Here is a 21234-nt window from a genome sequence, read left to right on the forward strand (position 1 = left end):
GGCACCGAGATTATATTGAACGACTTCGAGCGGATATTACAAACAGAGTCACATTCCCTTGTGAAAGCATTATCATGATTACCAATACAAAGAATACCAGGTTCGCAGATGACTCCGGCCCAATGATCAAGGAGAATACAAATATTCTCCAATGTTTAAACAAAACATATCTCGCATACATAAAATGATACCCCAAAGAAGAAAGAAAAGAGAAATTAAATATCTAAAATGGAGAACCCAATCAATAAGGGTTTTCGTCGGGATCAGAGCTGTAGTTAGAGCCACGACGAGCCCGACGTTCCTTCTGAGCCTGCTCTCGTTCAATATTAAGGCGTCGTTCGTTCTCTTCCTTCAAAATGCTGATGAGTCGACGAGGTTTACGCTTTGGGACGGTCGTGGCTGGTTGACCATTGTCTGGCTCATCGTTGGCTGGCTCGCCTTGAACGCCTTCTTCTTTTCCTTCCGGTTTATTTTGGTCGTGCTGTTCGTCTTCGGTATTTTTGCCCTTTACTTGGTTACCACTATCAGCGTCTTCTCCTTTTTGCTCCTTCTTAGCTCGCATCAACCCTTCATCCTTGAAATTCTTGACAACGACTTCAATGCCCTTGAGGTTCTGAGCCATGAACTCGCGGAAAGTCGCAATCTTTTCCTTATCAGGAGAGTAAGTTCCGCTATCGTTGTCCAAATAGATCTTCCAACGTCCTTGGGGTTGAACTCCAGCGATATTAGCTTTTTCTCCACCAACTTTAGCTTGCTCTTCATCTCGAGCATACATCTTAGCATCTTTGACATCTTCTACTGTGACGTCCCTGTCAAAACGAATGAAGAATTCACCGCTCCAGGCAACTTTCTCTTCACCATTGGAGTGCATCCCGTGCTTGCTGAGGTGATTGATCTTATACTCATCTCCGGTCTCGCAGAAGCGCCATTCTCCATTGGTAGTGATAACGAATGTGAAAAGTTTGTTCTCGACTGGTTGAAGAAGATCGACTAGGCCCTGACCGACATCGTTGGAGTCATCCCAAGCGCCATAAACGGTATTGTTGTCATGACCATAGATGTTCTGATATTGCTTGCGAACGAGGTGACGAAAGAAGCGGTAATGAAGCTTCGAGGGATCAAAAGCCTTGGAGTGAGACATGTCGGCGTGGAATTGGAGGGACTTTGAAGGCGGTGGATGGACAAGAGCAATTTTATATGCTTTGAAGGAAGTAGAGGGATGTGAAGCCGCGTCTGGAGGTACCTCTTGTGCTTCGGAGGTGTTTTGCTTCTTTTTTGAGGGAGTGGTAGTAACAAGATTTGCAAGAGGAGAATAATGAACAGAGTATCTTGTGGGACTGACAAGATGTGTCAATAGATTAGAAGGGTATGTCGGTGGGAGAAGTTGAAGCTGAGAAAGGCACTTATTAGCTTTATGTGTTCACGTGACCGTCGAGACCAACTGAGAGGAGGATAATTACATTGATAGTGATATGAGGCTCCGGGGAGTCCATGTAAGCCTCTGGGTTGCAGAGGTCAAAGAATGCAGTGAGCACTTGGATGTGCTTCTTTCCCTTGTATCCTCTGATGGGGATGTGCCTTGTGTGCTCCAAGCCATCTAGAAGATTATTCTATACAGCCACAAACAACAATCAGTATCATGATCATATCGGCAACAATCACCTTACAGCCAACTAAAATCCTGGGATCAAAATGGATCCATGGGGTCATACTTCAAAATCTCGAAGAACAAGCTTGATGCTACCCAGCTTATCGTCAACAGCCTGTTTACCATCCTCGTCGAAGAGTTTTAATTTGATATAAGTGCCCTCCCGCACACCGCCAAACCTCCATGTCTCTCGCCATTCCGGATCTCTAGTCTTGGCCTTGGTCGAGGTTCTGAAATGGATACGGCTGGCTTTTCCGACTTCTGGGATCAGGCCTTTAACGTTTTTCAGCTTCCCTATGATGTAAGGGTCTGAGGTACCACGCAAATCTGCGATTCTAATTTTGCAAAAGCCATCAGTACTAACATTAAATACTGTTGACTATCCTAGAAAACGGTGATGGAATATAAGGACATACGCAATGTTGGAAGCACCGACTACAGTTAGACGAAGATCGTATGGCGGCGACGTTGGAAGTTTGTCGCTTACTTCGTTCGCATCGTTAACCGACGGCCTCTGTGGTGTGACGTCATCCTCGTCTCTACCCTGCCTGCGCCTTTCGGCAGCCATTTCGCCAAACGTCGCAAATCGATTTTACCAATTTACAAAAATTAAGAATCTGGTCACTTTGGATAAGAATGGATGTTCCATATGGCCTGCTGGTGGATGTAGTGGTTTGTGGGGAGATGGTTGATGATGAAGAGTGGAATTCGGGAAGTGTAACGATGTGCTTTGAGGCCTTTTCCAAGGTCCATGCAGAAACTGGGTAGCTACCGCGCTGCATGCCTAGGATACCACCGGTGACATTTTTGGGGATGCTAAAAGGAGCAGTTGATGGAAAACAAGCTTTGGGGTAGGACATATCATATCATATCATGGGAGCGCGGATCTTATGGCAGGTGAACCCCTGCTCCTCGGAGTTATTCCGGTTGGTGGCATACTGCACTTATCCATGTAGGATGTTTCTGAATATTAACCTTGATTCAGAGTTTGCGCTCTGATCTGTTCCAGTTCTATCCTCAACATAAGTACTACTTTTTAAGTATATGCCTACAAACATAAGGTATGTATATCGAAGATGAATTTTAACTCTCCTCAAAGGTTCCCGGACATAGGGCATAAAGCACGACACATATCTAGAAAATGCAAACGGCCTCAGCGAGGAAAAGGCAGAAAGGCCATCACAGTCGAAGACCGATATCTTCAAGTGCCATCAACTGGATCAATATATGCAATATCGCTTTTGGAAAGATATTTATCCTTAGAATCGATAATGCATGTATATGCATTAATTAGCCTAGGGAATAGAAATACTTCACAGTGTTCGTCAACGAAACTTCCTCCCAAAAGGACATGGATTGGATTCCTGGTTATCGATATATCACGATTAATAGGTATTTTAACACTTTTCTTAGTCTGATCGCATAATAAAATATTTACTAGAGGATAATATCCCTAAAAAAGCTTCCTAATTCACAATTTTAACAAGATATTGCATGGATCAAATATTGAGAGACGAATCGGGATACTTATGTATGTCATATCGTCGGCAAACCCGAGGTCATGGGATTTGGCGACATGTACATGTTCGTGCAGGCGACTCTTTCGTCTTCGAAGTTCTTTCAAAAACCTAGGAAGAAAGGAACTCCGGCATAAAAATGACATGCTTATCAATCGAATTGGTATAAGTCCGGCCCGGATATACTACTATGTGACGTGAAAAAATTAGTAACGTAAAAATTGGTAATATGAAAGATACCGGATTTCGTTCTGTTGATGGAACAACTTTTAGGTATGCGCATGCATACACCATAGATTTCCTGCTGGTTTCCATTTTGCACATTGCAATTGTTTGAAAACTGATAGCCGAACGCGATTTCGCGATAATGATTTCATAAGCAATTGAAATATGACTCTCGATAGCTAGGTATGCTATGACTCTTAGCATGGATCTTTTCCGATAATGCCATCCGGAAAGCACGACATTCAAGGACCCCGAACTCAAAAATACACTATAGACGCAAATATCCACAAAAGTCTGCTGCACCAAAGAGATGGATATTGACTCCTTACGTAATGTTCGACTGCTGAGTCAGCTAAGTTCCTCACACGGCTTAATGTTAGTGTGGTCGACGGGAAATGGCGGAAGGCGGGCCCGACTCGATTTTAAATGTTACTTTGTGCCTTTATATAACGCTTCAAAGAAAGATATCCGTGGAAGAATAGCTAATTATCAGAATTCGAAACAGCAGTTCGGATCACACTGAAACATCTTGAACATCCCTCGCATAGACGTCTACTGACCCACCAAATTCTCCTAACAATAATACCACAAAAACAACACTCTTAAAATATATCTCTAAAAGAAGACTTCCTTTTTCTATTCACCATGTCCCGTCTTAATACTCTCGCTAGAACCCTCAAGTCTCTCCATATTCCCGGAAAGCCATTGATCCTTACCAATGTACATGATGCCCCAACCGCTGCAGCAGTAGCCACACATGCATCCACAAAGGCACTCGCGACAGCATCGTGGTCAATTGCCGCAACTCAAGGTATCCTTGACGCACAACTTCCACTTTCCGGCAATCTCGTCGGTATCAAGAACGTCACCCAGGGTCTTAAAAACTCCGGATTTGCAGATACCAAACCGTTATCCGCAGATCTTCAAGATGGCTACAACGACATTGCCGAAACTATCAAATCAGCTATTTCGCTTGGTGTTGTTGGCGCAAACATTGAAGATTTGAAGACAGACACGTCTACTGGCCACGAGGAATTAAGGCCCACCGAAGAAGCAGTCGAAAGGATTAGAACGGCGTTAAAAGCTGCGTCAGAAGCTGGTGTTCCAGACTTTGTAATCAACGCTAGGACTGATGTGTTGGGATATGGAGGATCAATTAAGGATGCAATTGAGCGGGGAAAGAAATACCTTGATGCTGGTGCTACGACGGTATTTGTGTGGGGTGTGGGAAAACATGTGATTACTATCGAGGAGGTCAAGGAGATGGTGGAGGCGTTTGGAGGGAAGTTAGCGGTACATGGGACTGGCCCGACGCCATTGGGGTTGAAGGAATTAGAAGAAGCAGGGGTTGCGAGGATTAGTTATGGGCCGTGGTTTGCGAGGAGGAGCTGGAAGGCCTTTGGAGATGATGCGGCAGAAACATTGGTGGCTTTGGAAAAGTAAATTTTAAATCTGAGTGTTTTGTAGTTTAATCTTCCGCGCCAGAGAGGATGATCTTTATTGCAGTGGAAACACCTACGAATCTGCTCAATTGGTCATTCTTCAATTGTTCAGAAACTACAGAACGCATTGCGCTTATTAGCCATAAAATTTTAAACCCATTGGGATCTGTGAGACCAATTTACATCTCCCAAGACATGTGACAGCCTTTTCGCCCCAGACATATGCATCTAGAGTGCATAACCAAAACCTAGGCGTGATCCTTAGGCCGAACCGTGCCCATGCCTATGAACCAAGTCCACTGAGGGTAAAAAACGCAACGCGGACTTAATTATTCGATCCATAAGTGCAACTTAGTTCACCAGTCGCGAATTCGGCGCGCTACAGCGCACGGGCCGCAACCTTTGTTCAAACCACATCGAGACCTGTCATGCATGCATGCATAATCGAACACATATATAGTGGTCGAAATATCTCGAAATGATAAGAAGGTAGATAAATGGAATATATAATTTATAAACCTGAACAACATACGCTAGAGCAGCAATCAACACCAGCTAGAAGGCAGGCTCTGGGATTTAGAAAATGTCGTTCTTTAGCTCGCGCCCCCAGAAAGACCCGCTTGATGACACGGAGCTAGATGCCTCGTTCCAATCCGTTCAGCTTGGGGAATCTAGTATTGGCACATCTATTTCGACTTCAAATTCATGGGCTGGGGCACCTAGGCCTCCACTACCGGGATGGTCTATGTCAGGAACCCTGCCTCCACCCCCTCCTCCACCTCTACCACCTATCTCTCGGAACGACCAACAGTCAGTGTCATCTATATCTCGACGCCCCCCAGGTTTTCCAGGTGGTCATGGGCCTCCGTCCATAGTTTCATCCATCTCCGATGCGGTTTCAAGTGGTAGCCGGCAGAATACCTGGGGGAGTACGCCTAGTCCGCCCCCTCCACCCGCACCATCAGGCCCTCCAGCTCCCCCGTCTAGGGCTGTTGGTTTTGTACCACGACTGGGGCGACGGCCGCCGCCGCCGCCACCTTTCGACTGGCGCGAGTACGAATGTCTCGGAGGGCAGTCACCACCACCACCGCAGATATCAGCCCCAGTATTAAGTTCATGGACTGGAACTCCTCTACCTGTCCCTCCTCCTTCTCCTCCTCCTCCACCACAGGGGCTACATGTGCACAACGTTAGACCTAGCTGGGACCGCAGGGTTATCCCCCCACCACCGCCAGCGAGGCCCAACGGGCTATGGGGACCTCCCCCACCCCCAGCTCCGGCTTTAACTGACGATTACAACGAACGCCGGTATGCAAACAAAAAATTCATTCGAGAAGGGTCGTTCCATTTTCTAGGTCTCCCTCGCGAGATCAGAGATGAAATCTATAAACAGCTCCTAAGCCGGGACCCACCGCCAGTCATTGTACCGGGACGCCGTTCATACCCTCCAACATATAAGCAAATAGCGATTGATCTATCGATATTTCGCGTTAATAAGCAGGTACACCATGAGGCCACTGAGTGGTTCTATGGGCAAAATACGTTTGTGATAAGATTGTCAACGAATATGCATAAGAATAAGATTAAGGTTCAGTATAATACCCCGTGGGAGGCCGTGACTTACTCTTTTACGCAGGGTCGTACAAAGTGAGTTAGACACTATTCAAATTTTCTGTTGGTGTATACGTAGTTAATTTTGGCATTTGATTGAAGCCTCACCGAACCTATAATCGAAAGCGAATACGAGGATCACTACGACTCGCTACCAAGGGAACCCATGTCTCAAAGGCTACATCTTGCCGATGCCTACTGGCCGCTAATCCGTAACATAAGAATCGATATTGAAGATTTTCGAGACCAGCGACTTTTCATCCTACCTCCAAGCCCACTAAGTTTACGGCCCGAGGAGAAAACACGGAACGCAATACTCTTGCCTTTGCTTGAGCGCTTACGACCCATGCTAGATGCCGCTGGGGAAAACCTAAGGGTTCATATACACGTCGTGTCGGGTATGCTTACAGAATACATCAAGAAAAAGACTACAGCTGGATTCAATGGAACGATAGCAGAAGAGTTTATTACTGAAGCGTTTTACGGAAAATTTGAGTCGTTACTAAACACTTTCTATGAGGATATGCTTAGAATGGTCTGGCCTTTTACTACGGGATCGTGGCAATATAGTATTACCGTGCCTTCAGTGCTCAATATCTGGACTGAAAGGCTCAAAGAAGCGGTACTACAAGACTGTAACAGAGACTCCAGACTTGACGAAGCGGAGAGGGAGAGGTTTAAGACATTTAAAGAAGGGAATGTTAGCAAGGATTACTTATGGGTTAAAAGACAGGGAAGATTGTTGGTACTGAACCGGTCTTTGTATATCTCTACGGGAAAAGGGAAACGGTCCGCGGCTATACTTGAGAGGGCAGGCTTTATCAGATCCGGGTTAAGTACCTTCTTTCCCGAAGGCCTCTTGGATCTACTGCCTGACAGGACACCGGATATTTCGTTTTATCTGGGAGAGATCTATGGTCCGGAAGATATTGAAGATTGGCGGTGATGTAACCCCCTCATTTTACAATCTATAACTAGTGAATATTGGAACTTTTAGTATAGATCAATCGAATAGTAGTAAAGAGATGATGCCTTGAGACTACAGTGCCCCTCAAGACTAAGTTGTAACGAGCAATAAATTGTGCATTTGCGTTGAGCTGTTGCATTATTGTGGTGTTGTCGCGTTGCTGTCTCTCGATTGATTGTCCTCCCCGACAATTGCAACCTCGAACTTCAGAACTCCCAGCTTTCCTCTCGACATCCTCGACCTCCCATTCGACATCCGATCCTCAGCTTCATCATTGTCATCACCTCGCTCCCTTCCTGACGAAGTAACGACTTACGAATCACCAGAGCTGGCCTCTTCTCTTCACCTGTAACATACTGCCCATCGCACTGGCTCGAGCACGCTGGTCCACTCATCCCGACCACGTGAACAGCTGAACCATGTCTGCCAACGAGGAGAACAAGTGAGCTAGATTCCGTTCTTATGGGACCGATCGTCATGTATAAGTGCTATACTAATGCTCGTGTGTCCTCTCTATTTATAGATGGCGCCGTCGTCAATCCACCCAGAATAATAGCGCCTCGCCATCTCCCACTCCCTCCCAGAACTACAACCAGCCTCGTCGCTCCGACTCACGATCTTCTTCTTACCAGTCCCAGAATAATCGAAACTTCTCTAATAATAACGCTAATAATTCACCTGGTTTCTCGGGCGGTATGGTTGACGAACATGCACCCGTGAACGGGTTCAATGCGAAGGAGCTAAGGGATCTCCTTGCCAAAGGTAGATACTCCGAGTGGGTCGAGTGTGTCGGATATGACGGCATTTTGGCTGACTGGGTTCGACAGGATACACGGACGCAGTTGCTGGTTCTCAAGCTGCTGGAGACGACAAGCCTGTTCTATATAAGAATAACGATAAGGGGTGGACTACCCAGAGCAAGTCTTCGCCGTGGGGCCAGAATAGTAAGCGATCAGGTTACATTTATAATAATTCAAAGGATCTTTCCTAATCAATATATCAGAGCATACCATGGCCAACGGTGTCGACTTTCTGACCCGCCTTAGAAAGGGGGTCACTGCGCTATCTGCAAATGGCGGGGCCAAGGATGGGAAGTTTGGGGGCTAATCGCCCCGACCTTCAGAAACCCACCTGCCCCGACCAGCTGCATGTGAAGGAAAGCCCGAAGCCGAAGGGCGAGGTGTCATTCCCATCGAGAAGATGGGATATTGAAGGTGCAAACCGGGAAGCGGGGTAGGAATATTTCTTCACCCTTTCCCGGGCGCCGGGGCGGAGCGGTCGCCTGGACGAAATGAAGTGGGAAATACAAGTCCAGCGACAAGTAGGAAGAGAGAATGACGAAGGTCTCCGAGGATGTCGTGAAAGAGGGGTTCCCAGCCCGCACCCTGTTCAAAACAAGGTTTCGTAGGTGCTGAGATACCTCAGCCTGGTTAGGACGACCTTTTTTAGTTTCCGGCCAACAATCCTGTATATACTCATTATTGGCCCGGCACTGGGCTTTTCCATACTTCCATCAATCATGGGCAAGAAGCCACATGAATTAAATTAATTAACTTTCACCAAGAAAGCAGTGTGACCTCAGGCTGCTTTCATCGTTATATCAGATGCATCAGATTAGATATCACCGGATTCCTGGGCACGCTCGTCAGGCATTTAAGCTTAGATTAGATCCGCTCGTACATGACAAGCACCCCTCCGAGAACGATAGATCAAAAAAAAACAGGACCAATTCTTCATGGGGTTCAACCACATGGTTGCCTTGAGCTAAGGTCATGCATGAGCATCATCCCAAATCAATACCCCCACATGCTCATGCGCGCCCTAAAATTTCGATATGTAAATGTATTTCCCCCTCATTCTTTTTCGTCGTCTTTCTGCCGACAGTACATAATAGTTTGCTAACGTTTGGCGTCTGCAGGCGGGTTTGATTCCTACTATGGAGACCTCTTCGTTCAAGTTGCCTCCACGCGGCCGTTTCTTGGCTCTTCGGAGCTCGGCTCCAGTAAACTTTTGATCGCATGATAAGGATCAGGCCGAATCGGACTTGAGGGGTCTGCGTACGGGGACACTATTCGGAAACTATTCTCTAGCAAGCTGCCCCCTCGGACGTAAGATGTTGAAAATGGCGCCATCGGAAGGAAAGACGCTGGTTGGCTCCGACAAACAGCTGGCCAAGCAAGGACCTCTTGGCCAGCTCTCGCTGTTAACTGTTCTTCATGGGGGGGCTCTGGACCTTGGATCATTTAAACTTGGTATATCCGACTTTCAGAAATCCTCGCGCGAGCTTTTAAATTTTTGAAACTCCGATGTAGCGACTACCACTTACGGCTGCTGGGAAATCACTAACATTTACCTAAGTACCTCTCCTATCATAGGTACTGAAGTTAATTATTTAATGCCACCGTTTCTAAGATGTCGCCTCGTTATCCATATCCCACACGGTCGTCAGACCTTCGTTTCTCAGGCTCTACGGTACTCGCTAATCCAGGATCCGATTCAAATGGGTCGCCTACCAACGACAGCAGTACCAACAGCGAGAACTTAAACATGTGGTGGCCTTCCTCGCATTTTAATCTTCGCCCGGTACTAAGCGAACGAGTCTCGGAGCTTATTAAACGAAATGCTATTTCTACGGCTGCGGCTGAAGGGGGTAATAGAGGGGATCAGAATGCTATTATCGATGCCATGGAGTTTACGAGATGGTTGGGTATATACTACAACGTCGGTTGTATTTTGTTCCCTATCGGGGTTTTTGTGATTAGGAAGGCTGCGGGGAGGATAAGAGAATATAGGAAGGCACAAAGGAAAAAGAAGAAAGAGGAAACCGCTGGAAGGGATAACAGAAGATACAAGACCGGAAATGTGGATGTTTCGGTAGTCGAAACGGCCTCTACAGCGTCAAGTTCTAGTGCTTCCAGCGCTATTATTCCCGCCGAAATAGATTCAGACGAATCCAAACCTCTTCTACAAAACTCCACGCCGAAATTACCATGGTACACACTCCTTTACCGCCGTTTCAAAGGATTTATGACCTATCAACGTCCTAACGACTCCCGAGGCCGCGTGATACCACATAATTCTATCCTTATCGTTAATCAGCTATTCTTTTGGACATCAGTCTTCTTATCTATATACTACATTTACTACCCGCTCGACAGGACCAACAACTCTGATCTTCGGTTTTTCCTGATGGCTGACAGGTGGGGGATGGTATTTACTATGAACCAGCCATTAAATTTCATATTGGCGGCGAAGACCTCACCGATCAAGTATTTGACCGGGTGGAGTTATGAAGAACATTTGATTGTTCACCGTATGGTTGCTACTACGTCACATATAGCCAGTATAGTGCATTTTATAGGGATGTATGTCGTTTATAGAATTTTTATTGTAAGTTCTTCTGCTCGCTTTCCGTTGATATATCATCCTTCGGTTTAGAAATTCCTGGGTTACAACATTTGGATACTAACAATACATACCAGGCTGGTACCGACCGCGGTCTGACATTCATTGGCATCCTTCTCCGGCCAGATATCTTCTTCGGTCTGATTTCATTTATCGCCTTCTGGATCTTTGGTATAACCTCCATGGACGAAATCCGTCTAAAAGCCTACGAATTGTTCCTGGCTACGCACATCTCATTCGCTTCCATCGCCATGATATTCCTATACCTTCACCACCCGGCTGCAAGAATTTACGTCGTCTTTTCATTCCTCATCTGGGCGGCCGATAGGATTGTTTATAGAGCATATAATAAACGATGGTCAGCCGATGGAGAAGTTGAAGTCCTTGACGAAAGTACTATCAGGGTCACTATCAAAAATTTTGGGAAAGGATCGAACAAGGTTATGAAATGGGAGCCAGCAGGACATGTTTTCTTGACTGTCCCTGGGTGGAACAGATTTCAAGCTCATCCGTTTACAATACTTACCCCGCCGGTTGGGTATGATCTTGAGGGAAATAGTCTTAATGATGGGAATGAGAAGGATATGGTACTAGTGATTAGAAAGCTGAAGGGGTTCACAGAGGCGTTATATGATATGGGTGGGATGGTTAAGGTTACCGTCGATGGACCTTATGGGTCTGAACATGCGAGGGGGTCTTTGAGAGGGTGTACGAAGTCGCTGTTCATTGCCGGTGGTAGTGGTATTGCGGTTGCTTGGCCATTGATGTGTGAATTGATAAGAAGGGAAATGGATAAGAATAAAAAGGGGAAAGGTGGGAAGCCGAGAAAGATTGTTCTAGTGTGGATAGTCCACCACGAACACCATCTGAAATGGATCGAAGAAGATCTCGAGAAATTAGAAGAAGTCAAGAGGACCTTACCCCGAGAATTTGAGATTGAAGTAAAAAAGTTCATCACTAGAGGCATTAACGGAAAACGGCCGGATTTGAGAAAGGAAGTTATTAGAGTGGTAGAGGACGAAGATGGACCAAGATTGAATGGGAGAACCGGAGTACTGGTTTGTGGACCTGATGCTATGATGAGGGAAGTCAGAACCGTTGGAAGAGATTTGCTATATGAAGGAAAGGATGTGGAGATTTTAGCAGAAAAGTTTGGATGGTGAGGTTTTTTTTACACTGGCGTGGCTAATTTGATATGGTGATGGCATAGAATGATAGCACGATCACCTCGTGTTCGGTTGATTTGAATTCATGAAGAGTGCGTATATGATATCCAATGCATTTTACCTAGTTCAATTACAAATATAGCATCTTCATTCTTATGATGTATATTATCCTTACCAGCTTGCAATGTTCAAGTATTTTTTAAACCTGGCTTTCAAACGTCATAGAGCTACAGATTATATATAGCACAGGATTTTTTGAACCTTCCACAAGGTCGATTGTTGAGAACGATTCCGTAGAAAGCCTCTTACAGTTAAAGAAATTCTTACTCCGGGCTTCTAGTTAAAGCCACATATAGATAATGGCCCTTAGCGCTCCATAGGCCCATATTATCAAAAAATATAAAGTGGCTGGACGCCATCTAAGTTCATGACGAACACACTTGTACGACTTTGAGTCCTGGGTTTGGTGTTGTAAATTGAGAGACTGCGAGCTGCCGGTAGTTATATATATCCATAGAGACATAGCTATGCATAGTGCTATAGTATACTATAGGTTCTACAAAGACACCCAATCTCACTAACCTCGATGCGAGACCACGATTTCACAGGGTGTTATCGATGATAAGTGTATGCGGCGTCGGCGAACCCCTCACCAACCGGCACCGTCGTGCACTACTCAAAAGCTGATATGCTGGTCGCCCAATTCTTTAAAGAGGCGTGCGCCCATGATGGCAAACATTCCCAATTGCATCCCATACCTCTTACACAACGTCACCGCCCTTCCCCCTTCAGCTCAGGTCCCCTGCTGACTATCATGCAGATTGGTTGGCAAGGTAGCATCCGTACCATGTCGTACTACTTAATTTCGATTCCGTTAATGTTTTTTTCAGCCGTTAAAGGCAATTGATGTGATGGTTTTTGAACACTGATTTGTGCGTGATACATGGCTTTCAAGCTTTCACGAATTTAAGGCTGAATTCCCTTGCCTTCGATCGATTGAGCGTAGGGGTTAGGATAAGGAAGTATATAAATTGAACCATTTGGACCCACAGCTTGGTTCATTCACCCAGTAGTACATATTAGTATACTCTGGCCCTCTCTCTACTTACCTCGATAGTATCGTAAATTTGTAAATTCCGATTTTTTATATTCAATTTAAGCATGCATATGCTGCTCAAAACCACCTTTCTCGTCGCTTACATCCTCAGTGGCGCTAGGGCTGACCCAATCGCCAAACCCGAGCCAGCTCGTTATGCTCCAGTAACCCCATCCTGCACCACAAACTGGTACGAAGCATTCGTAACAGACACCACAAACCAACGTCCACCAGTCTACCTCCAAGTCCGCGCCAGCAACCCAGAAATCGACGGCCGAAATGTCGTCTTACGTCCAGACGATAAAGTGCGGGGCACCCAGCGGGCTGTAATAGACGGAAGTCTCAAGTCGCCAACGTTGGCTATTCAGATGCGAAAGGGTATCTTATATAGCGTTGGTAGAGACTTTTCAAATAATTTATTTGATCTGGGACCGGTCGGCGGGTTTAGGAATATTACGTATAATGCGGCGACATTAACAGGAATGGCAGAGTTTATTTTTCAAAACTTGACAAGAAAGTCGAAGCCGGATTTTAGGAGGAGCCATAAGTTGTTTGAGTTGATTGGGGGTGGTGACGTTGCTGAATATGGTGATTTCCAGTCCTCCTTCGTAGTTTCGGGATGGCTATCGTGCTATTTCATTTTCTCCAGGCTAACTAACGAATTTATGTGGATAGGTCTCTACTGGAAAACCCCAAATCTAGTCACGAATGGGTTTATCGCATGCAAGCGAAGAGATAGAAAGGGGGGTTACTGGCAAATGATTTACTATGTCAATGGTGGGAGCACGACGGAAGATCCAAAGAATTGCGAGTACATCGGGTTGAACGTAAGTAACTCAAGCTCTTGAGCTCTAGCGTTATAACGAATCTTATCTTATTTGAAGAGAAGTTCTGACAATGTGGCGAAATTCGAAAATATAATAGGTTATATTGGCACCTCCTCTTATTACGAATTGAAAAGAATCCGTGGCTTAATATTATAATAAATAGGAATTGGTCATGTTGGATGCCGGCTCATTGTCATATGATGTTTTGGAGCTTAGGTTTGATATCAACGCCCTTACAATACTGCAGGTGCAAGGCTCTAGCGAGTATTGTACTCTTCTTTTTGGATTTATGTCCAACAATGCATCTCACAGATGTGTGAAATAATCAAGGGATTTTGTTCAAGCCACTCTGATTGAACCAATATCTAACGTTTGATTTGTACCATTCTTCTCTAAAGCTTTGTAGAAAAGAAGCAGACTGTTCCCTGGAAGATGTCATATCATCTTCCATGCCTCGTACTCAACCTCTAAATGGTCCTTTAATTCCTTAAAATGATTCTTAAAATTCTTTTTACATCTCCAGCAGACCATATCTCCCTTGAGCATTCCATTCGTCACATGCCCTACTCCCGGAATCCTTTCATCATCCTTATCAAGCGGGAACTCGTCCAAGTTCACAAAAAATCCCGAGTTAAAAGAGTTAAAATGGTTCTTTTTCTTGACTCGTTCAGAATGCATATCTTCCGAGATTACGTGGATATGAAGATTTGACATTGACGGGCGGGCGTGAACACCGATTTTGATGCATGATGCCCAATTCCTACCGGGGGGTAATAGTGCCTGCGATTCTTCGGAGTCAGGATCAAAACCTGGTTCGGAGATCGCTCGTTCTTCAAGTTCTTCAAAGGCCTTTTGACGAGTTTGTTCTAGAACTGAGGTTTTCAGATGAATTCGACAGAGTTCCTTGGCCAAGAGGTCACGAGTTTGGAGTGCAATTTTGCGAATAGAAGCGAGTAATTCCGGGTTTGAATTTAGTAGTTCAAGAGGTTGGAGATGGGTTATTGAAATATCTCGAGGGAGAATCAGAGCGTGAACGGTTGCTTTGGGAAATGCGTCTTTTATTACTACGAAATCGTCGTTATAGAAGAGCATTGATTTTGAAGGAACAGATGCTGGATCAGCTAGGTAGACGGCAAGACCGGCGCGAGGGTCAGAGTTTAGGAAATATGGATTCGGACTGGGCCGCTGTGTCTTTGGCGCCGGTGGGTTAGGTTTGGGCTTCTTGGACATTAGTTCCGTGACTTAACTCATATATGTTAGTAACCAAGGCCATGGATGCTATAGATATAGTCCGATACATAGGTGCTTGGATGATATATCTATATAGATGTTATTACTTACAAGCGTTCTTCTTCCCTTCGGCCGCTGTAGCTTTCGGTGCCACTACACCATGCGAAGACGATGCTTCACCTAGCAAAGGTGGACTTTCCGCACGACTACTAGTGCTATCTGTCTCGTCTTTGTCCACCGGCGTATCATGTCGTCTCCGTTTAACGGGCCGGGAATTAATCGAATTGCGGACAGATTCATCCATTCCGATCGAGTAGTCCACTGTCAGTGTTGTGGGGTTCAGTCCGGTTGATGTCGCGACATGGTATAACAACGCGCGACCTTGTGAGTCGGTCGCCGGTTGATATTACGCCGATCGTGATATCTTCCCAACTGGGCAATTACTCAATCTGGCATTTTTGGAGCAGTGAGACCCTGAGGTGGTACAAGAATCCGTATCTACAAAAGTACAACTCGAGTTGAGCTGACTACCAGTTCCATGAAAATCCGTGATTGAAAGTTTTCCAAATGATGGAACTGGTGAATTTCACTCACTATCTGGGTGTTTGCGGAATTGGTTCCGCCAGAATGCGATGCGGCTCTTTTGGTCTATTTTCATTGGTCTTTCTAACCCAATTAATATCCCCATCACTTGCCCAAAGCGCCGGGGTCCTGGCATCGTGCATGCAGCTGGCGCATGTAGAACTAGAGTCAATTTGTCAAGCTATCGTGTCCAAGTTCCGACCCACGAGGCTATCACAATTCAGCTTTTTTTTTTCGGCTCTGAAAGGAGGAGGAAGGAGGAAAAAAGCTTAATGGCCTGCAGCTAATGTTCCATCCCTTCCCTCGATTTGAATAGGTAGCTAATAGTGGCCAATGTTAGTAACAAGAGATGCCTGGATGGTGGTGGTTTGATTCTATTTCTATCAGCCGCAAATCCTTAGTTTCTCGCCAAATCCCACGAACTACGGCACATAGGATATAAGGTGCCGGGAACCCTTCGCCGCTATTCTGGAGAAACCCTCCTTCAAATCCCTCTTCCGAATCGATCGCGATTTCCTGGCGTCGTATTTACCCTTTCTAATTCTTTTTGTTTTCTCGACATTCTTTCCTACGTAACTTCTCGTATATATTCCTGTACCTAAGTTTAGAAGTAGATCTGAGCTACCCCCGGATTATCGATATCTGGATCTTGATTGATTTTACCCAGCCAGTGATATCCGAACCTCGCATACATATACATATACATATACATATACGACAATGTATGCCTCTCAGCAGGCTGGAAATCCAGCTTTCAATCAATATCAACAACCTCAAACCCAAGCTACTCCAATATCACCCCAATGGTCAGGTCAGTCACAGCCGGGATATCAACAGCCCGTTAACCAGGGGCCCGCGAACTACGCAAATCCATACGACCAGAAAGTACCTTTCCCCCCCCAACCAGCAGCTCCGCCGAATCTCCAATTTCAACAGCAACCACCACAGCAGCAATTCCAGCAGCAGCAATTTCAAGCACAAGCACATCCTCAATTTTCTCCCCAAAATACGGGATTTCAACAGCACCAACAGTTTCAGCATGCTCCGCAACAGCAGGCACCTCCTCTTGGTATGGGGGTACCGCCGGTCCAACAGTACCACCCTCAGGGGAACCCAGCATTTATGCAAAACGCAGCACCACAGGCGGGGCAGACATTCCAAGTCCAAAACTTCGCAGGTCCGGCACCTGGCGCACAGTACGGACGACACAAAATCATAGTCGCCTTAGACTTCGGAACAACATATTCAGGTCTCGCATTTGCAGATACAACCCCTGGAGAGCCACAGATATCTATAATCCAAAACTGGCCCAACTGCGGCACCCGCGCTCTTTCCCAAGTTCCTACTGAAATCGCTTATCCGACTACGGGTGGTCCGTTCTCGTGGGGTTACGATATTCAGCCTACACTCTCAATTCTCAAGTGGTTTAAGTTATTCCTAGAATACCCGGACGAGGAAATAGCAGGGCTGTGTGATCTTCCACCTGGGAAGACTATCGAAGACGTTGTTGCAGACTTTTTGAGCGCGGTGTATCAACATGCTATTGCCCAGCTACACGTGCAGAGGGGCAAGGCGGTTATGGATATCACACAGGTGGATTTTGTTTTGACGATTCCAGCGGTTTGGAATGAACAAGCTTGCGCGAGGACAAAGAGGGCGGCAGTATGTATTTTATGTGCATTTCAACTAAGGCGACAGCAAATACTAACTAGAGGATAGGAGCGAGCGGGATTTGCAACAAACCATACATTGAATTTGTGCACAGAGCCAGAGGCTGCAGCTTTATATACTCTAAGATCTTCAGAGACATCGGCAAACGTCGGGGATAAGATCATTGTTTGCGATGCCGGAGGCGGTACCGTCGTAAGTCCAGCAATATAACACCCTATGCTGGTTCTTTTGAATGCTAAAATAAATGTATCCTAGGATTTAATATCTTACAACATCCGCCGCATTCATCCTCGTCTCGAAGTTGATGAAGCCGTTGTTGGTAGCGGTGATACCTGCGGTAGCAGCTACATTGACCAATCTTTCGAAGACTTCTTCAAAACACGAATGGGCACGCACTACGATAGTTTACGGGTTGCTCAACGTCAGCGTGTAATGCGAAACTTCGAAGAAGTAAAATGCGGCTTCCGGGATAGAGAAGACCAGGACACCTATTCGGTGATTGTACCTGGACGAGATAATATTCCTGAGGCTAGAGTTGTGGATGGCGAATTCGAGATCACAAGAGCAGAGATGCGGTCGCTGTTTGATCCAGTGATTGATAAAGTTATTGAATTGATCGCGGAACAAGTTCGACAGATCGCGCACGTGGATAAGACGGCCAGCAATAGGGTATGTATTTCTACGATCATTCGGTAGTAGAGCTGAAACTGAGAAAGCTGACCAAATTTGAATAGCAAATTCTGTTAGTCGGAGGGTTTGGGCAGTCACCTTATTTATACAACCGGGTCGTCGCATGGGCTAAACCGCAAGGAATTAATGTTCTACAGCCAAAGGATGGGTAAGTGTTCGACCGGCAGTTCATTCATTCCGCTTAGCTAACAAAGCAATAGTGATGTCGCAGTAGTAAAAGGTGGTGTGATAAGAGGAATAGACCTTTCAGCCCCCCAGCAGGTTGGCAGCATTGGTGACCCGACTCGCGCGATGTGGATACGAAAGTGCCGAAAGCATTATGGAACCCGTAAGTCTTCTCCCAACTCCCAATTTACGAAGGTATACTGATTTAACAATTTGAATAGTTATGATCGCCCATTTCATTCCGGGCCAACATCTCGAGGAAGATGCCTTCTTTGACCCTCTCACCGGCCTAAAGATGGCACGTAACCAAATCTCCTGGTTTGTCTACAAAGGTGCCGAAATCTCCGATGATAAAAAGATATCACAGCAGTTCCACCGCACTTTCCGAAAAACTACGCCATGGGTCGATACCATCGTCGTTTGTGAGGATGATTTCCCACCTATGAGAATGACACCCCGAGTCAAAATCCTATGTAAATTGACCGCGGATCTGACAAATCAAAGCAAGAGGATTTTTGACGTAGATTATGGGTTTATGAAAAAGATATTTACATGTGCGTATCGAGTGGATATGACATTAAGAGCCGGGTATATGACATTCGAGCTGGTGTATAAAGGCATCAGTTATGGCGCAGTGAGCGTGGAGCTGCAGTAATTGTTTCCATTAAATTTCTTTGTTGATATATTGTCAGGATATCCAGTTTAGCATGCACGCATTATTCATCACATGCTTTGAAGCTTGTTTAGCGGTTATGTATATACTATTTTGCGGCCGTTCACTCTATCTTAGTAATTATAAGCTTAACCGTTTTCTTAATATCATCGTGAAGTTTTGACCATTCGATATTTGTTCATGAATCCAGACGTTTTGCGCGCGTTGTCTGTGGTATTTCTGCCCATTGAACATCCCAAGCTCCCTCGAGATAACCCGCCGTTCCCCCAATTAACCCACAACCTCTGATCTCCCAACTACCTGGCGATGTCCCAACCAAACCTCCCCGTTCTCCCCGCCGTCGAATCCGCTTTATCTCCCTTCATACACCCTACCTCCGAAGTAAATCTCATTCGGCGACATCTCTCCTCTACTCTTACGACTCTAATCGCTTCTTCGACCTCCCCTACACCCTCACTTAGTGCCCAACGCGCTGTGCGCACCTTAACCGGCACACGAAAAGCATACTACAATGCCGCCGTCGAAAACTTGCGATTACGCAAACAATGGGCCGAATTAACAGCCGATATCAAACTGCCCGTCAGCGATTCAGATGCCACTACAAAATCCGCAATATTTCCCCAGCAGCAGCAACAGCAGCCACAGACACCGTCACATATCCGTTCTCATAGTCGAAAGATTAGTACCGGTGTCACACCGTTACCTACAGATTGGACACAGACATATGACCAGGTTTTAGAGTTTAGAAGAGTATTGTCGCAATTGACGGTGCTAGGGAAGTACCAGCAAAAGATTACAGCGTTGGCACAAGGGAAGAATAAATCGCTGGCTGGTGTGTTTGTGGTGCATAATCAACAGTTGCCACCTGCACCACCCGGTGGACCATTAGCGGGGAAGGATCAAGCCGGTGGAGCTTCTGGAGGGGATGAAGAGTCTTTGCTACCGCTTGAGAAGGCGGTTGTAGACGCAAAGAGACGGCTGGATGAGGAGAAAAGGTTACTGGGAGAGGTAAAGGAGAGGGTTAAGGAGGTCGATATGGCCAACATACCCGAGGAAGTGAAAACAGCGGGTATGGTGGCCGCTAAGGCAGAGTTGGAGATATGGCTTGATGAGCAGCTAAGACTGGCAGGGGAAGGAAGCGCAACCCCAAGGAAAGGCAAAGTTTTGGGTATGGTTCATGGAGACGAAGATTTTGACCTGGACGAGGAACTAGCAGAGATCAAAAGAGTCTATGAAGACTATGTCGAGAGCAGAGAACGAATGCTGCATGCGTTCTTACTAGCAAGCCAACCGATCAAAAAGGAGCCGATCCCACAAAAACTGGGCCGTGAAAGGAGTAATACGGCAAATTCAGGGCCTGGTTTGGGGAGAGGCGAGTTACCAGAGCTGCTAGGGGCCATAGGAGAGCTAGGTTATTGGAAGGAGAGAATGGATGAGCTAGGAGAACTCATGAAGGCCATTAAGGAAGGCAATAATGTAGCAGCCAGAGAATTGGAAGGGGTAATGGGAAAACTGAGAAGCGAAAGTCAATTGTTGGATAACTTTGGGGGTGGGGGTGTCAGGATACAGCATAGAGAAGTTCATGACGGAAATTCTAATCCTTTCCATGGGAGCTTGGAGCTTGCAAGGGTGTGGGAAGCAGCCGCTGAAGATGCAGAGAGGACGACAAGCGCTGAAACAAATAAGGATGCAACTTATGCAGAAGCCAAACTAGAGGAGGTGGATAAACTGCTTGAGCAGCTCAAGGACCTTCTACCGGAAGAGGAAACAGCCAGGAAAAAGAGGAATGTCAATTGGAGAGGTCTGAGAGGTAATATTGGATTTAGCAATGAGATATGACGCATAACATATCTCGCCCGATAGGAAGAGTGTTCCGATATCATCTTCACGGACGGTGTATTATTTGGATCAGGCATTTTATCTTGGAGCTTAGGCTCAGATTTTGGTTTTTCGGTTTAGCGCTTTATTTGATTTCGAAGATGACAACCTAAGAAGTAAGGCGGAAAGCCTGTTAACACCGACGCATAAGAGAAATGTCGGACCCAAACAATTACTATCTAAGGTTCTCCCCATCTTAAAGGATTGTAAAACCCTTCAAATTATTAATCGTGCCGGTTTATTCTTTATTTTCATATGGAAGCCCACCTGCAATTCGGCCGGTAAACGTTTCGGCCGGGAGAACTTCTGGCCTTCGGCTAAACTCCTTCAGCTTCCCCATCTTACAGGGAGACATCACTACCGCCAGGGCCCAAACACTGACTACGGTTTTGCATGCGCATGCATCTAACATCAAGCTCCTGGCTAGTCTAGTTGACAGAC

At 45.9% G+C, this 21234-nt stretch overlaps 9 protein-coding genes across 9 annotated transcripts; 7 read left to right on the plus strand and 2 right to left on the minus strand.

Moving 5' to 3' along the window:
- Positions 1-241: 241 nt before the first annotated feature.
- On the minus strand, positions 242-2216 carry AOL_s00076g518 (uncharacterized protein; the record flags this gene model as incomplete). The annotated part of the gene is made up of 4 exons (XM_011123070.1): positions 242-1390; positions 1461-1610; positions 1713-1983; positions 2065-2216. 4 exons carry the CDS (start codon positions 2214-2216, stop codon positions 242-244), a joined length of 1722 nt encoding a protein of 573 aa, XP_011121372.1.
- Positions 2217-4035: 1819 nt separating this feature from the next.
- Positions 4036-4833, plus strand: AOL_s00076g519 (uncharacterized protein; the record flags this gene model as incomplete). Its single annotated transcript, XM_011123071.1, has 1 exon — positions 4036-4833. One exon carries the CDS (start codon positions 4036-4038, stop codon positions 4831-4833), a length of 798 nt encoding a protein of 265 aa, XP_011121373.1.
- A 582-nt stretch (positions 4834-5415) lies between these two features.
- On the plus strand, positions 5416-7389 carry AOL_s00076g520 (uncharacterized protein; the record flags this gene model as incomplete). Its single annotated transcript, XM_011123072.1, has 2 exons — positions 5416-6479; positions 6546-7389. The coding sequence occupies 2 exons, from the start codon at positions 5416-5418 to the stop codon at positions 7387-7389; spliced, it is 1908 nt and encodes a 635-aa protein (XP_011121374.1).
- Positions 7390-7829: 440 nt separating this feature from the next.
- Positions 7830-8517, plus strand: AOL_s00076g521 (uncharacterized protein; the record flags this gene model as incomplete). The annotated part of the gene is made up of 4 exons (XM_011123073.1): positions 7830-7852; positions 7934-8172; positions 8238-8354; positions 8414-8517. 4 exons carry the CDS (start codon positions 7830-7832, stop codon positions 8515-8517), a joined length of 483 nt encoding a protein of 160 aa, XP_011121375.1.
- Positions 8518-9822: 1305 nt separating this feature from the next.
- Positions 9823-11978, plus strand: AOL_s00076g522 (uncharacterized protein; the record flags this gene model as incomplete). Its single annotated transcript, XM_011123074.1, has 2 exons — positions 9823-10800; positions 10893-11978. The coding sequence occupies 2 exons, from the start codon at positions 9823-9825 to the stop codon at positions 11976-11978; spliced, it is 2064 nt and encodes a 687-aa protein (XP_011121376.1).
- Positions 11979-13142: 1164 nt separating this feature from the next.
- AOL_s00076g523 (uncharacterized protein) lies at positions 13143-14229 on the plus strand (the record flags this gene model as incomplete). The annotated part of the gene is made up of 3 exons (XM_011123075.1): positions 13143-13665; positions 13753-13904; positions 14068-14229. The coding sequence occupies 3 exons, from the start codon at positions 13143-13145 to the stop codon at positions 14227-14229; spliced, it is 837 nt and encodes a 278-aa protein (XP_011121377.1).
- A 110-nt stretch (positions 14230-14339) lies between these two features.
- Positions 14340-15438, minus strand: AOL_s00076g524 (uncharacterized protein; the record flags this gene model as incomplete). Its single annotated transcript, XM_011123076.1, has 2 exons — positions 14340-15145; positions 15246-15438. 2 exons carry the CDS (start codon positions 15436-15438, stop codon positions 14340-14342), a joined length of 999 nt encoding a protein of 332 aa, XP_011121378.1.
- A 998-nt stretch (positions 15439-16436) lies between these two features.
- AOL_s00076g525 (uncharacterized protein) lies at positions 16437-18897 on the plus strand (the record flags this gene model as incomplete). The annotated part of the gene is made up of 6 exons (XM_011123077.1): positions 16437-17378; positions 17436-17579; positions 17643-18056; positions 18122-18225; positions 18278-18405; positions 18464-18897. The coding sequence occupies 6 exons, from the start codon at positions 16437-16439 to the stop codon at positions 18895-18897; spliced, it is 2166 nt and encodes a 721-aa protein (XP_011121379.1).
- Positions 18898-19221: 324 nt separating this feature from the next.
- On the plus strand, positions 19222-20754 carry AOL_s00076g526 (uncharacterized protein; the record flags this gene model as incomplete). The annotated part of the gene is made up of 1 exon (XM_011123078.1): positions 19222-20754. One exon carries the CDS (start codon positions 19222-19224, stop codon positions 20752-20754), a length of 1533 nt encoding a protein of 510 aa, XP_011121380.1.
- Positions 20755-21234: the final 480 nt, after the last annotated feature.

The sequence above is a fragment of the Orbilia oligospora genome (assembly GCF_000225545.1).
Source record: "Orbilia oligospora ATCC 24927 unplaced genomic scaffold scaffold00076, whole genome shotgun sequence".
In the NCBI taxonomy this organism is placed as follows: Eukaryota; Fungi; Ascomycota; class Orbiliomycetes; order Orbiliales; family Orbiliaceae; genus Orbilia; species Orbilia oligospora.